At 43.5% G+C, this 17,400-nt stretch overlaps 1 protein-coding gene across 1 annotated transcript in view; it reads left to right on the forward strand.

The window, feature by feature from the left end:
* LOC141777799 (uncharacterized) overlaps positions 1-17,400 on the forward strand; it is a 133,526-nt gene that overhangs the window by 39,996 nt on the left and 76,130 nt on the right. Inside the window, exon 2 of the mRNA XM_074652363.1 lies at positions 1,015-1,328. Coding sequence (XP_074508464.1) covers positions 1,015-1,328 — 314 coding nt within the window. The remainder of the gene's footprint in view (positions 1-1,014; positions 1,329-17,400) is intronic.

A 17,400-nucleotide genomic window follows, 5' to 3' on the forward strand; every position in this document is an offset into this window, starting at 1 on the left:
TAGTGTAGTATAATATAATAATGGCAGGAGGGGTAATATTAGTGTTCTGTGTCACTTCTGGAAAGTGGCATTGGTTTAACCAGTGTACGAGTTTCACTGGGTGCTCAGCTAGCTCCTCCTGTGGCTCTTCCATGTAAGCGCATGGAAGGCCAGGGAGGTTTGCCTGGTGTGGTAATATTTGGGGTCTCACTGCTGCGCTCCTGCCTTTAGCTTTCCATGTGTGCACATGGAAGGGCAAGGAGGAGTGCTCTCCTTGCTTCATGCTACCACGGAGGCTCGTGGATCCACGTATGCGCGTGGATGGGCGCTACCTGTGTAGATGCGGATGGCATCACTGTATGTCGTTTGAATCTGTACGGGTTTCACTGGGTGCGCAGCTGGCTCCTCCTGTGGCTCTTCCATGTAAGCGCATGTAAGGCCAGGGAGGATTGCCTGGTATGGTTGTTTTGGGGGTCTTTGCTGCTGCTCTCCCTGCCTTTGGCTTTCCATGTGTGCACATGGAAGGGCAAGGAGGAGTGCTCTCCTTGTCTCATGCTACCACGTAGGCTCGTGGATCCACGTATGCGCGTGGATGGGCAGGGAGATCCCAGAGCAGAGCCATACCGCCAAATATAAATGTATATATTACTGCATGTAAATAAAGTTCTTTGACTAAAGTGGTCCTGACTGAACTACATTTTCAACTAAATGTTGTACTGTTTAAGAGGAAAGTACAGAATCAGAGGCTGCCTTATGGGTTTACTTCACAGAATCAGATCCCTCCAGAGATTAATTGTGAAGTGAAACTGAGTGAGCTTGAACAATGTATACATATGGTCAATATTTCAACTTATTCAGTTTTGTCAAGTCAGGGAGAAAAGGGAAGACACACAGTTGCAACCTGTGACAAGTGTGTATAGCCATGAATTTCATCTCTTTAGTTTTTTCTGTCCTTTCTTTTCTTTCGTCTATTCTTTTTTCTCTCTATCTCATCTTGTTTCCTCACTCCTTTCCTGTCTCATCCATCCCACTCAGATCCAGGAAACTCCCTGTCCAGAGTACCATCTTCTTCTACTGCTGTGGACAGCAGCACTGAGCGTCTGTCCAACAGCAGTGTGCTCTCTAAGCCGGACTTCTTCTCCTCCTGTGGTCCAGCTCCACGCTCTCCCAGCACCTTACCTCGAAGCTACATCACTGCTGTTTGTGCCACCAGCAGGGACGGCCAGCTGGACAGCCTGGTGCTGCAGCACTCTGAGAGGAAGAAGGAGGCCTTCCTGGACCACCTGAGGCAGAAGTATCCTCACCATGCTGCCATTATCATGGGACACCAGGAGCACATGAGGGAACAGGTGAGATCTTTATTTTTTTTAACATCTGATTCAAACCTTTTAAAGGTTTGTAAGAATCAGAAATTGGTTGTAACAGCGACACTTGTTGCCGCAATGTCAACAACAGTCAGCGTCCTGTTGCTCGCGCTCGCCCATTGGCACGCGCTACCTGAATGTGAGCGAGCATCCGTCAAAACAGTGAGGCGACACACGTCATTAAAAGCACAATATCACTTTATCACTATTTCAGCTGCTTGGCAGTAATGTTAGCTGACCGGACGAAGGTCTCTCCATGAATCAATGCTGATCCTAGTGTTGGCTTTCCCTGCCTCAGCCTCCCGACCGCGGACGGAGGGAACAGGGGAGACGCCGGAGTTTTGGTCGGAGACGATAACGTTTCTCTCTGCGGAGCCCCGTCACTTCACAAGACACGGGAAACCTCTGTTGGTCTGGAGGAGCTGCAGCAGTTATTTCTGCACAAACGTCCACTGAACATTCACTAGATATTCTCAGAGCTAAACTAACTCTTCTGCAGTGTGGAGTGAGCAGCATGCACGTGAGAGGTGGAGAGAGAGAGAGAGAGAGAGAGAGAGAGAGAACGAGCGCGGTGTGTGAGTGAAGGCAGGCAGAGGAGCAGAGTACAGCAGAGACTCCGGTCCTGGAGACTAAAGCTACGGTCTCCCCCGCGTCCTCCGACCGCGGCCAACACTGTTTAACAGACGGGCTTCACTAGATACAACTTAATGGTTTTGGTGCTTCCGTGTAGTTTGTGTTGGAGTCTGAGTCTGAACAGCGTAGCCACACGCGAGCGCGCATGAGACACCGACCAGCAATGATTTATATGTGTAAAAAGTTACAAACAGTCCCTTTTACACTGCAATAGTAAAGAGAATCCTCTATTGCATTATTATATTTTGTCCTCTGACTCATCATGGAGAAAAGTGAATACCGTCCCTTCTAATGAAAGTTGTTCACTGTAGCGGGGCAGTTAAGCATAACAATTCTGCATATTGCAATAAAAGCAACACATTTGGCACAGATGTAGATTTATATGTTATGAAAACATATAGATATCGGGGCGCTGCAAATTTGGCCCCTGAGGGCCTGGCGCTCAATTGGCGCTAAATATTCCTAACGGTTGCAGAAAACTGATTTTATGACTCTTGATGATTTCCCAGATGTGTTCAAGCTGATTAGATCAGATATCAGAAGATCACAGACAAGTTTTTTTAAGGGTACTTTTTAAAAGCTTTTAACCTGAGAAAAACACAAAAACGGAGCATGAAGGTCACTTCAGGGTCAAACTCCAACCCCTTGCCTTCATGATAGAATGACGACCTACACCTTTAGAACGGCAAGATCTTCAGCTTTCCATCTGTGTGTTTATCTTTTCATTAGCAGTACAATCGACAGCGATATGGCTGGATAAAGGTCTGGGTCACCAGTAACCTTTAATCCCAGTTAAAGTGATGCTGAACTTTTTTGTACCAGTTTAAACCAAACTTCTAACATAAATGGAGTGACTGGTTAACTGGTGAAGACACATGGCTAATGTGTTAAATGACATGCTGCCACTACAGAAACTATTTAGGTATATAGGCAACAAAACTACTTCATTAGGTTTAGGGACGAACAGGTCATGGTTTGGGTTCAAATAAGTAACGTTACGTTTACGTTTGTAAACTGGACAGAATGGAAAGGTCTCAACGAGTCCTGAGAGGGACAGAGATGCAACCACAAAACCCAAATATTACTACCATTATTTAAACTTAAATAAAGTATTAAACAAGCATTTACACTGAAGACAGTAGGCTTCACACCGTCTTCCAGGACCAGGACCAGGACCATGACCATGACCAGGACCAGGACCAGGACCAGGACCAGGACCGTGCTAACGGCTGCAGTATGGATGGGACAAAAGTCCACAAACAAACAGGAGGGAAGTCACAAATGTCACTTTGTCCACAAACTGACGGGAGACGCGTCATTAATGTGCAAAAATCATTTCACGTGTACAAATGGATTCACAAATACATATGTAGGCTATCACGTTACATGCAAACCTCTAACATTTTTTAAAATGTCTTTACAGACTAAGTTATGCATATTTGCAAATCGCCCCATGTATTTTTTGTAGATTTTACTTTAATACAAATACAAAATACATATTTGTCGATTGTCTTCTGTGGATTACAACTATTCAAGTCCTATAAAGTGGGTGGAGCTGTGAGCTGTGCTGACTCACAGGGACTGGTGTGCCAGTCAGACTGGTAAAGCCAGCATTATTTACTGAGGTGGAGTCATGTTGTTACAACGCAGCAGCGACAGGTGGAGAGGGGCGGTGACAGAGAGGTAGAGAGGGAGAGAGAGGCGGTAACAGAGAGGTGGAGAGAGGCGGAGACAGAGAGGTAGAGAGGCAGTGACACAGAGGTGGAGAGAGGCGGTGACAGAGAGGTAGAGGTTGAGAGGTAGAGAGGTGGAGAGAGGCGTTGACGGAGAGGTGGGGTTTACTGCACCTGACTGTCTGAGTCTGACACAAATATCCTGCTGACAGAAACTAAAAAGACGGACAGAGACGAGACGAAGAGAAAGACATTTAAAGTGCCGTGAAGAGCTGAGAGTTCAGTTAGGGACTATCACTCTGCAGCCCGCCTCCAGGTAAGCTCCACACACCCAGAGTCTGCTTAGATAGTAGTCACAGAGAGCGAGTACGTGTGTGTGTGTGTGTGTGTGTGTGTGTGTGTGTGTGTGTGTGTGTGGCTGTTCAGTGTCTGTTCAGCAGCAGAGATGCAGCCTCCCGCTCTGCGTTGCGTTGATTAGTGACGACTAAGCACAACATCCACAATGACAGCAGGAAGGATGAACTGAGCGCTACAGTCTACTCTTCCGTTCGGCGTTGGTCTTATACACCAAACAAGAGTTATTTTAATGAAAAGTCGACCTGAGTTAGCACCGTTGTTGAGAGTGGTGGTGAAGTGTGAGCTCAAAGATGATGTTGAACCCTCTTAATTATGCTGCAGAATCAGAATGTTTCCCACAGCGAGGCGACGTTAAGATGTCCTGAGAGCCTCCGTCACACCTGTGAGGTTTGTGCACATGTGGGCACAAGTGTATAATAATAATAATAATAATAATAATAATAATAATAAAAAGGATAATCAAGAGAAACATGGATCTATAATTACATTTGAGATTTCTCAAAATGCATTCAGATGAGTCATAATAATTACAGTGTGGCCAACCAATTACAGTCTGCAGTAGCAGTCTGACTAGTTGGGACACACTCTTAGATCTCCAGATAGCAGCTTGTTTTTATCGTTAGAGGAGACGTTTGGATTCTTAGTTACAGTAGGTGTGGGTAATATGATATACTATTATATGACATGAATATAGAAACAATTATCATCAAAATATTTCAGTAAACATTCATCAATATTTATTGAAATATTGACGATCACATGAAAACCTCTTAATTCATGTTCATCAAATTGATTCAAACAGTTCTAATGTGTTGCATTTTCAAGTTAAAGCTCCCATTTCACTGAGATCAAACTTGTTGTCCAGAGGGAAATAAAATGCTGTAATGGTAAACGGAGAATAGGGTAAAACCAGGGTCTGTTGCAAAGCAGAGGCATTGATTTAAAGCTGAAGTAGGCGAGATTGGAGCAAATATGATTAAAAAAAGTTATTTTTATAAAACGGTCACTATATCGTTACGGTAGTGCAGTCCTCCGGTGCTCCTAACGGCATCTGCAAGATTTCACAGACCAGAGGAAAACAAGCAGTCAGAGCTAATCTGAGGTCTGCCGTCCAGCTGCCGTCTATGAGAGCCAGCTGTCAATCACTGGCAAACTCTGATCAAACGGTCAAACTAGGCAGCGCTGATCAAATATGAATCAATATTCTGTTACGTTAATGCCTATTTCTCTCCTCACATGTCCTCAGAATCATCTTGTAGTGTACTGTTTAGCTGTAAAATTAGAAAGTTTGTGACGCCGCCGCCACTGTGAAATCTGGTGAAGGAACGCCAAGTTCCGGTCACATGACCGGAGCACAGCCAATAGGAACGCTCTCTCTCTGAAATGACCTGTGATTGGTCAAAGTCTCCCGTCACGGGCTAGATGTTCTAAAGCCTGTAAACAGAGCCATGAGGAGGAGCAGAAGTCTAGTTTTCTCTCAGAACACTTGAATTACAATATGCTGAAAGGTTATTATTATGAAAAATATACTGCCTACTGAAGCTTCTTTAGATGGCATACCATTAGTGCACCACACACACACACACACACACACACACAGTTCTTCCTTCCACTGAACCAATGAGAGTTAGCGGTGAGCTGCAGGTGTCTTCCCTCTTCTGTGGGAACTCAGCGTGACACACCTTAAAGGAAAGTCCTCTTCTTCTCTTCCTTGCTGAGGCTCTAGCTTCATATTTAACATGACAGTTATGAAAGTGGTATCATTTTTCTCATTGAACTCCCAGCAAAAAAATAGTGAATAAGCATATTTTCAGAAATGTCAAACTATTGTTTTTAATAACTGAAAAATGTGAGCCTTTGATCATTTTAAATTGACAGTATGGCCTATATAGCAATCTTCCATCAAGCAATCCAGATCAGCAAATGATCCATTATGACAAATATTCACAGATTTTTACTTGTCCTCATTTCATTATTTGGAATTCAAATACTTCCGTTCCCTAATTGCTAATTTTGATCTTATAGTAAGCCAGGTCCAGACAGTTTGGTACGGGACTGTCCAGAGATGTGTGTTGGAGAGATTTAGATCACCAAAGATTATTACACATAAGACTGCTAAATCAACAAATCATAGTCATTTGTTAAATCTGACTCTGTAAGAGATGTAGTCTTTGAAAAGACATGTCAATAATAATCATCAGCAGCCTCCTTAAGAACAACAATCTCTGGTTTTGCCTCGAGGTGTGTTGGAATCCAAAATTAAAGTTATTATCCAAGATGTTCACCTTAACCTACTGTATAGCCCATAGCCTACTTCTACTGCTGAACTGTAGTGACAGGATATAATCTTCTCCCGCTGGGCTATGACTCATGTTTAGTGACAGCACTTAACCATCATCAGTCCTTCTCTTCAGTGAAGTAATCTGGCTCGCCAACTTCCCTCTGGTCTGTAATCAGCGGCCCTCTAAACCTACGTTGTCTCTTTAAGGTGGGAACTGTGTGTGTGTCACAAACACATACTGTAGCTGGGTTTTGTAGGGTTGCACAACTAGAAGTGTGTGTGAGTTTCATGCTTTGGATTTGAGTGCTTCAGGCAGTCCACAGTTGTTTTCCTGTCTGCAGCCAGCTTGCAGACCGATTCATTTTAAACACAGAGTAGTGGCTCCAGTGATGATCTGTCTGAGGTGACATGTCATTACATCCGCCTCCACCATGTGGAAGCTCCTACCTCACCACAGGTACATAATAATGTCAGCATTAATCGTATGAAGTCATTTTAAGAATGTGTGTGTGTGTATGTGTGTGGTTGGGTGGGTCAGGCACATTTCTGCACACTGTAAAACAAGACTCGGTCAAAACTGAGTATATGTCTGGACCGTATATGGTCAGTATGTGAATTTGTGGCTAAATTGTTCCACCAATAGTCAGTGGTCATGTGTATGTTTTGTGAACAGTTTTTTTCCGCTTGTATCTTAATGTTTGATTGAAAGACAACTTATAATTAAGCAAATGGTATTCAGTAATAGTAAATGGTAACATTTACTAGTCAGTATATTATACATTTAATACAAGGTGAAAAGGTATTAGCATGACATACAGTATGCAAGGTTAAAAGTATTTCAGTTTTTTATTACAGCATGTGTATCAGAAGCATTCATCATATAAGTGGTGTGTAACTATATAAATTTATATACTTCGCGAAAGTTTATGTCATCACTGACGTTGTTGCTGCCGTATTTATTCCTAGATGGAGTGTTAATGGAGCAGCTACAATGTTAGCATAGCCTGGCACTGATCCATCAGAACTCCATTCAGAAAACAAGCATTTTAAAAGTTGTTTGCTTGTCGTCTTGTGGACAGACTTGACAAAGCATGAATTCGGTCTTTTTACTAATCAGCATCATTATGTAGTTATTTCGGCATCACTTTAGATCTGTTTACAACAACGTCTCTGCCGTATTTATCAAAGCCTAGATAACGTTATGTTGAGTGTTGATGGAGTAGCTACAATGTTAGCATAACCCGGTATTGATCAATCAGAACTCCGTTCAGAAAACAAGCTTTTTAAAAGTTGTTTGCTTGTTGTGTTGCGGACAGACCTGACAAAAACGTTTGCGTTTATAGGGCTGGCCCTCTGCGGTATAGCCAAAAAGATGAGTAAGGACTGAAGGAGCTTCATTTAGTCATTCATTAGCTTGGTCACAACCTCATTCTCTGCAGCTTTCAAAACTTCTGTGTGTTTACACCGAGCAAGTGTAAATATTAAGTACTACTTCAAAGTGATTATGCAGACTAAAAACCTCTTTTGAGTGTGCTGTTTACGTACACTATTGTCCGTCTGTGCACAGTTCCTGCTACAGAATGGAAAAGTACAATTATTATATAGTTAGACAGTTAGTACACACTTTTTACTCAGAGTAGAAAGGAATACAGGGGTATATGGATGGATGGTGATGCCATGTCTATTCTTCCTTTACTTGGTTGGGTTGTCTGTACTGTACATCTGTCTGTCCTACACTACTGTGGCTGAACACATCCTAACTGACTGAAGCTGCTGCTGAGCTGCTTTCATCCCACAACCTACAGTGTTACTCTGGTTGACAGAGCTTGAGGTGAAAGTTGTGCTTTGGAATCACTTTCTGCAGGAGAAATATTCCCTATGGAAACGAAGGTTACGATATTGTAACCCTAGTTCTATAAGCACAGGCGGATCCCTCTACTGGACTCTATGGGTAATACTCTCCTCTAATCACACGTACGCATTTGCCCACTGATATTTGCATAAACGTAGCCGCCCAATCAGGACGTACCTAATGAATACGTGCGTCACCACAGTATATAAGGCGGTGTCCAGCGCTTCTTTGCATCCCACTTCACTGAGTGCCGCCAGAGCAGCAGGGCCTCCGTGGTAGAGGGCGCCGCCTGTGCTTATAGAACTAGGGTTACAATATCGTAACCTTTGTTCTAACTCACACAGGCTCCGCCCTCTACTGGACTCTAATGGTACTGTGGGTGGAGCTTGGTGGATGTACGCCCTGCCGTGTCACCATATCGAACATAACCACACTGATCCAGACCGGCTAAGGATGAGTCACCGTAGCCTTCTTTATAACCTAGGCCACCTCAGCGGAGAAGAAGGGGGCCCTAGCCACCTCAGATAGTACACAACTGATCTGGGTAAAGCCATGGTCTAACCCTGCACAACACATTCCCAAGGTCATCAAGGATCACAGGAACATGTAGGCGTATCACGCCCAGAGGAAGGTCATGTGCAACGCAACTGACACACACAACTTACCCCACTGAACAAGACCGCCAACACCGCAACGCTGCATGCATGTAAAGTGTGTGTGGACCACAGTGGGAGGGTCTTTTCCTGCCTGCCTACAGGCCTGGAAGATGCACTCACAAAGCCAGCCCTCCAGGCGTTTCTTGGAAAGGGCTTTTCCGGCCACACCATCACTGAAGGACATGAACAACTGTTCAGTGCACCTGATGGGGGTCGTGCATTCAACATAACATGCCAACGCACGAATAGGGCATAGCAGATACGACTTTTCCTCCCTGTCTCCTGCATGGAGAACCTTCAGAGACAACAGGTGCTCTGAGGCCCACAACCACAGGTTCTCCACGGTCCCCCACAGAGCAGTGAACCGAACTCGGCCCTGTCTGTTGATGTACGCCACCGTGGTGCGGATGTCGGTCCTCACCAACACACGCTTCCCCCGTACCAGGGGCCTGAAGTGTTGGAGGACCAGGAACACTGCCTGCAGTTCAAGGAGGTTGATGTGTCCGCTTTCCGTCGAAGTCCACACTCCACCAACTGCTCTTCCTAGACAAGTCCCTCCCCAACCCGTCAGGGACGCATCCATGAACACTGTGACATAGGAGGTCCCTCGTCCCAGCGGTGTTCCCTTCAACAGGTGTTGTGGGGACCCACAGTAGCGTAGATCGTCCTCTACCGAGGGGGAATGGTAACCAAGTATTGCTCATGCTTCTTAGCATCCAAGCAAAGGCTGGCAAACCACCTCTGCAGGCGCCGCATGTGCAACAGCCCCAGTGGCACCACCGGGTGAGCAGCTGCCAGCATGACGTTCACCTTAACAGCCCACCTTAAGTGAGTCTGAGCTGTTGTTGTTGCTAACTTCGGGGCTAACCACCTTCACTTAAATCAGCAGGTGGCAGGCAAGACACAGGAACTTGGCTTGGGTCTTGAGGAGTTTTAGCATTTATTCACCAACAGCCTGAACTGTACACACACTGCAGTGCTACGTTCACAGCTGTAACTTTACTGATAACTTCATACTCAACGTAGGGACACACTCTCTCTCCCTCTCTCTCTCAAACGCACACTCCCTGTCGGGCTTACAATACGCTGGCAGAAACCCATCTTGTTTCGTCACCGAAAAACACATTAACTTTCTAGTAAACAACCACAATGTGCACCATGTGGTTACACACACGGTTGCCCTCTCTCTATCTCAACCGCGTATCAAACACGGTATTAATGATAATTCAGTTTGAATAGTAATACTAACTGTCTAAAATTGTACTGTGGTTTATCGTGAAACCAGTAACCGTTACATCCTTACTTCCACAGTCCACTAATTTTCAGCACACCTACATTCAATAAGAGGTTCCCTGAGATGTGAGGTCAGGTGACGCTGTGCACTTATAGCGTCAAATCATAACAGAAGTTATCTCGAGACGCTTTTTATATAGAGCAGGTCTAGACTGTACTCTATAGTACTCTATATATTCCCTTTCTTAAACATAAAGCGTTTAAAGTCATTGTGAGAATCTGCTTGAATGACAAGTCCATTATACAGTCTCTCTGTTCTCCGTTGCTGGAACTAGCGAACATAATTTGTTAATGGGTTGTTCCAGTGTATTTGTTTCCACGAGGACTGATTGTACCAATCCTCTTGCCCCAGGTCGGGGTTGCAAGGACTCCTGCAGCCAACCAAGATCTGCAGGGAGCGTTAGAGTCTGCTATCCTTACGATGTCTCCTTCCACAATATTTCTCCTGTCACTGTTCTATTTTTGTCTTTGTTGCAATGGGAAGTTCTCCCTTACCCACGGTGTCCAGAACAAATCTGAGATATATTATATTTGTTTCCATCTGCGTCTTGCATATAGATCTTCCTGTTTGAATAGACCTGGTGGCAGGTTGGGTTCAGTCATGAGTTGTAGAAGATGGTTAGGTGTAAGTCACTCAATGTCATTCAGATCGTCTGAAACTGTAGTTAATGGATGACTATTGAGTATGGCCTCTATGTGCTGGCTGTATTGATGGTCGATGAAAGCTTCCAGGTCTGCTATATCCTCCAGTGTGTGGGAGTTACGTTCTGGTTTACGGTTTACGGAGTGGGAAATAGAGTATCGTAGGTTGTAATGAAGAAGAAGCGTCCAAAGTAGTGAAAAAGACAGTGTATCTGTTGTTGTTAGCGACTGCGCACCGTCATGTTGAATCTCACCTCCTAGCGTGACGTCTCCCGAGACTCCTACAGCATGCTCTCACTCCTACCATTGCTATTTAAAAGGCCGATTCAGCAAATTGGAGAAGCAGAGTTTTTCTGCTGAGGAAACGGATGTGCTCGTGCAAGAATTTAATACGTAGGTCTATAAAGAGGTCAAAGCAATATAACTATACTTATTCTCACAACTAAACAAGGTGTTCACTGAACAAAACTGACCTGCACAATGACACATGAGGGCAGATATACTGTATATAGGGGCTTGGCCAAACCAAATAGCACACAAGGGGGTAACCAAGATGGGCACTATTACTAAATACAAAGCAGCACTAACTAAACCCAAATTCCCCCCCATGACATGACAGCACTTGGTTTGGCCCAACGAGCTGGCTCCGGGATCCAAGGTTGCGTTCGAATAGTCCTTTTTGCTTAGGAAGGTTCCTAACTGAGTGAAATGACCCAGAAGTACCTCAGTAGCAGCCATGATAAGAGCCGTTCGAATTCACCAAAAGTTAAGGAAAGGAGCTTCAATGCTTCCTTTATTAACTCCTTTAGCATAGGATACACTGGACCATCCTTTACCAAAGGAAACGAGAGAATAACATCCCACAATTCCTTGCAGCATGTAAAGCGACGCACCATTCAGCCGTTCATAATAAAAAACGATATGCTTATTTTGCATATTACCTTCATACGCTCATACACTAATTGGGATTCATGTTTAATACTAGTGGACAGTGACAACCATTTCGTTTCACTTTATTTTTAATTAATTATTTATTTCGAACATGTAATAAATACCTCAGTAAAAAACAAAACAAGAATAACTGATAAAATGAACAGTAAACAACCAATTAACAAATAATCAACATAAATTCATATTACGAATATTTCGAAAAGAAGTTGGAAGAAGTCCAGCCTACACTTACAGTATATGGTCCAACCCCTTCTCCATAACTCGAACAATTAACTCATATTTATCATATATTCCTGTTTATTTCAATCCAAACCTTGGTAATGAAGTGATGATTTTCCACGTTAGGTCAGATGATGAGATTATATGATGATAGAGTGTTCCAGCAGCAGGAGGAGGAGGAGCTGTGGTATCTCTCTTTCACACACTGCAGTTGAAGGAGTCTGTCACTGAAAGACCTATTTAATAACGCACGGGGAGAAGCAGCGCCTTTTGTAGTCCATCTTCAGAACATTGTAGTTTCACCACGGCAGACTGACGTCACTAACATCCGCCGCCGTCGCATCATAATGACGGAGCCTAGTGAAAGAGCAGTCGGATTCTCCTAACACCGCTGTTGTCTTTTCCTAACTCCTTCTTAATTCTCCTTCTCATCTTTCCTTGACCTCATGACGTTTTCCACTGAGGTCAAGGAAAAGTGGTTAGGAAAAGACGTTGGGACGTAATTATTTGACTATTTGAACGCAGCCCAAGAGTCCTCAGCCTTCAGCCATGCCCCTATCTCCACCAGGAAGACAGCTACCCCCCAACAGCTAACTCAATACAAAGAAACAAATGATTCATATAACAAATAATAAGATGTTTAACCTCACAGTGTGAGGTTAAACGCAAATAAACAAATCAATATGTGATGTTAACTATGTGATGTTAATTGCTAGGTTTAGTTGGCTGCAAATGAAATGAACCTGTGTAGGTAGTAAACTAATGAGATGAGAGAGTGTGAACTGGAATGATATTACCCTGCGTGGCTGTGACCATCATAGGCGCTCAGATGGGAGCAAGTGCATTTGCTTCTCACACAACGTGAACGCTAGGCGGTCTGAAACTAACAGGTGCGCTATGCTGTGCGCCGCTTTGCGTCGGGTGTCAGATAGAACGCAATATCTTTTACCTGCCAGTCATGAAAACGAGTAAATATAAACTGTATCTCTATATTTCACTCTCCTTTCGTCCTCACCTGTCGTCTGTTCTCTACTGTATGTCACCAGCCTCTGCCACCAATACTTTGGTTTTAACAGAACTTCAGCTTGGTTTCAAACAGGAATGTCAAAAATTAAAGGGACTGTTTGTAACTTCTTACACGTATAAATCATTGCAGGTCGGTGTCTCATGCGCACTCGCGTGTGGCTACGCTGTTCAGACTCAGACTCCAACACAAACTACAGTGAAGCACCAAAACCTCTTGGTTGTATCTAGTGAAGCTCGTCTGTTAAACAGTGTTGGCCGCGGTCGGAGGACGCGGGGGAGACCGTAGCTTTGGTCTCCAGGACCGGAGTCTCTGCTGTACTCTGCTCCTCTGCTTGCCTGCCTTCACTCACACACCACGCTCGTTCTCGCTCTTTTGCTCCACCTCACGTGCATGCGCGCACACCACACACTGCAGAAGAGTTAGTTTAGCTCTGAGAATATCTTGTGAATGTACAGTGGACGTTTGTGCAGAAATAACTGCTGCAGCTCCTCCAGACCAACAGAGGTTTCCCGTGTCTTGTGAAGTGACGGGGCTCCGCAGAGAGAAACATTATCGTCTCCGACCAAAACTCTGGTGTCTCCCCTGTTCCCTCCGGCAGCGGTCAGGAGGCTGAGGCAGGAAAAGCCAACACTAGGATCAGCATTGATTCATGGAGAGACCTCCGTCTGGTCAGCTAACATTACTGCCAAGCAGCTGAAATATAGAGTGATATTGTGCTTTTAGCTGACGTGTGTCGCCTCACTGTGTTGAGCGATGCTCCTTCATGTCTATGTAGAGCGAACACAAGCGCCAGCAACAGGACGCTGACTTTAGTTGACTTGACGGCCACAGGTGTCGCTGTTAACAAGACATTTCTGATTCTTACAAACAGTCCCTTTAACCGTTTAACCGTTAACCGACATTAAGACTTTTAACCGATCGGTTAAACGGTTAAAAGAAATATTACAGATTAATAAAAAGCTGAGCAAAACTCAGAAGAGTGGCTCGTCACTTAAAGGAGAACTCTGAACTCTGCATGACCTACACAGTACCTGCACAAGCCCCGCCCCACACCCACCCTGCGTCTCACTGTCAGTTTAGACATATCGTGATTCTCAGACCACCACTACTCCTTCACGTCCCCTTAGCTGATTTCATTCTGGGTGACCACTATGTTTCCATTCCAATGAGGGCTGGACTGGCCATCTGGCATACCGGGCGTTTTCCCGGGCGTTTTTTTTGGGCCCATAAAACAGGTAAATCTGCCCATTTCTTTTCCTTAATTTTTCACTGGGCTGGCCCAATTGCTCTGTGCCGGGCGGCCACAGTGGGAAAGAGAGGGAGAGAGATGAGGGAGGGAGTGTAGAGTTAGCGGTAAGCAGTTCTGGGCTGCCTGGCTCAACATGTCATGAGAGATGAGCAGTGCTCGAAGTGGACCGCTACGTAGCGGTACGCAGTATTTTACTCATTTTCCTCCTTGGTGTACCGTGATGATTTTTTCAGGCGTACCGGAGCTTCTCACAAGCTGCCGGATCTCCTCTGCCCTCTCCATATCAGGTTCACTGGGAGATTCATAATGGTAATACATAACGGCGCAGAGCCAGCGGGTTTGCGCCGCGTGGGTTCCCGTAGTGAACGGGAGCACCGCGCTATTAATCTCTGCACGAGTTGAAGCCTGGCTGTTCACATCAGAAGAGCATTTATCTGTTTCTTCTGATCCTCTGCTGTTTACTATCCATCTCTCTCTGTGTGTCTGTCTGTCTGCTTATGTCTGTATGCCAGGGGCGGGGCCAAAGTGGGGGCTGGCACTGGCCCCCCCCCATCAGAGTCTGAATGTGATAGGTCCGATAAGACTCAACAAACATTAATGATAATCTAATGTATTACTGATATACTGTATGAGACCCATCTGAAGCTCACAACATGTTTTAATAAGGAATTCAGCATCATTGATATTGTGACTTAATGCAGGGTAATCACTCATGGTTTTATCCCTCCCAGACGTATCCCAGTATCTGTCAGATGGGCAAAACAGCATACTTGCCAAGCCTCCCGATTTTCCCGGGAGACTCTCGTTTTTCATCGCCCTCTCCCGGTTTCCTCTCTGGGTCACAATTTGTATTTCTCCCAATGTGTATCAAATTTACTTTTTTTAACCTGTTTCTGGCGCTGTAGGGCATGTATAATCCTAAAAAAGAGACAGCAGGGGCAAAAAAAATAATTATAACTGATGATTATTAGTTTATGCTAGATATTCACATGCAAAGTTTATGCCAGAGGGACGAATTATTCAGTCTTCTTTCATGAGATTTAAAGGTAAAATTAGAAGTTTAACATTAAAGTGCTGTTGCAGTGTACTTATTATTTTGTTATTTTCATTGTTTTAAAGTCACCAGAATTCAGGAAACAAAGTCTCTGAAACTCACACTTTTTGTGGGGAGGACTCCCAGACCCCTCGCTTTGGTTTTGAAATCCTCACTAATCTTTAGGTCTCAAGGTTGGCAAGTATGAGAGAGCCTTCAACAAAACGTGGTACACACAGCACAAATGGCCGGTGATAGGGCCAGTCTGGGCCAAAATGTCAGGGCCGATTTTTTGTCCCAGTCCAGTCCTGATTCCAATATCCACTATGGTGTGTGTCAATAACAGCTTCATTCATCAGAAGTTAGCATCTTTACAGATTCATGACACTAATTGTCAGCAGAATAACTGGAATAGTGAGTGATGACTGCGGGAGCCGACCCAGACGGATGAGGATCTCTCCTGGTGTGTTGCAGAGTGCTGTGGATGAGTGGGCTGTTATTCAGAGCATTATTCAGCCCAGTGTGGCTTACTACCTTGTCATTACAGTGTAGTGACTCAGTGGTTATGTGTGTGCATACAAGTGTGTCTCGTATGTGTGTTTGTGTTAACATTTGTGCACATGACAGGTTGCAAACATCAGTTAAGCCAAGAGGAAGTCCACATCAGACCAATCACCTCTGATCAACTCACTGCTTTACACGCACGCACGCACGCACGCACGCACGCACGCACGCACACACACACACACACACACGTTTGTACTTGTGTGGACCCTCTTTGACATAAAGCACTCCTCCCTAACCTCAACCATTACAGCTAAATGCCTAACACACGTCTTACCCTCAAAGAAGAAGTCCTGTTTATGTCAACACAAGATAACACTCTACTCATGGCTCAGTATTACAACTCAGAGACTCTTACTTCTCTTTTGTGGATTCAAGATGTTTATTGTCACTCACTCCGGTTATACAAGTACAATCAGGTGAAAACACTTTCACTGGGAGGCTCCATTAGAGAAAAACAGTAAATATGAAAAGACATATATTATAATATAATATAATATAAGCAGAGATATATCTTTAATTCTTTAATTCTATTTTTATTGTATTTTTTATTTCTTTTATCTAGTTTAAAGTAGTAGTTGGTATGTATATAGAGATTTTGTAAGTACGTATTAATAATAATACGTGTTTTTTGTACTTGTCTCGTATCGTTTGTGTGAGTGATGCCTGTTTTTGTGAAGTATGTAAATTGCGGGGATCAATAAAGTCTATCTATCTATCTATCTATCTTGAATCTATCTATCTATCTATCTATCTATCTATAAGTTAATGTTATATAATAAAATAACAGAATATAAGCAATAAGCAATACAAAAATATCAATTTAAGAAAATTAAGAAATGGTGAATAGGCTATAAAATGATTGCATTTGACTGGTGGAGAGTAATTAAACACATTTACTCAAGTACTTTACTTGAATATTTCCATTTTGTGCAACTTTACACTTCTTTTTTCAAACTTTATTTTTCCCTTTTTTCGAGGTTGTTTTCATATATGCAATTTACAGTTCGTAATTACAACAATTTTTACAACAATTTTTACACCAATTTTTTAAGTAGACGAGCTTAGAGACGAACACAATAAGTGGACTAGGGAAAACAACTTCAGCATTCAAATTTAAATAAAATTAAGAAAATAAAAAACTTATAATAACAACAACAACAACAACACTAATAATAATAATAATAATAATAATTATTATTATTATTATTATTATTATTATCATAAAAAATATAATAATAATAATAAAAACATTCTCTAAAATACTAGGATTTGAACCTCCTTTTTAATGTTTTAAGATATCTGGGGCCCATGGTGTGGTTGTTGTGGTACATCTGTGGAAAGCATACATTCTGTAGCAAATATGTACTCCTACTTTGAGCGTACACAAACAATTACCAGATGTGCTGCGAGATGTCTGGTTAAATGGAAAGTCTGCTGTGTTTTTATAAGAAGGCATTATATCCCTCATCGAAACACATCAGGATACGTTCTGCAATGTCACTGACAACACACGCCTCCTTTGGGAGCATTTTGTAACCGTAGCACCAGTACCACATAACCAGCTCAGTCCTTATCGTCCCAGCTGGCAGTGCTGCGGCTCAGCCGAAGCCAAGCTAACACTGTT

This window comes from Sebastes fasciatus, chromosome 11, assembly GCF_043250625.1.
Source record: "Sebastes fasciatus isolate fSebFas1 chromosome 11, fSebFas1.pri, whole genome shotgun sequence".
In the NCBI taxonomy this organism is placed as follows: Eukaryota; Metazoa; Chordata; class Actinopteri; order Perciformes; family Sebastidae; genus Sebastes; species Sebastes fasciatus.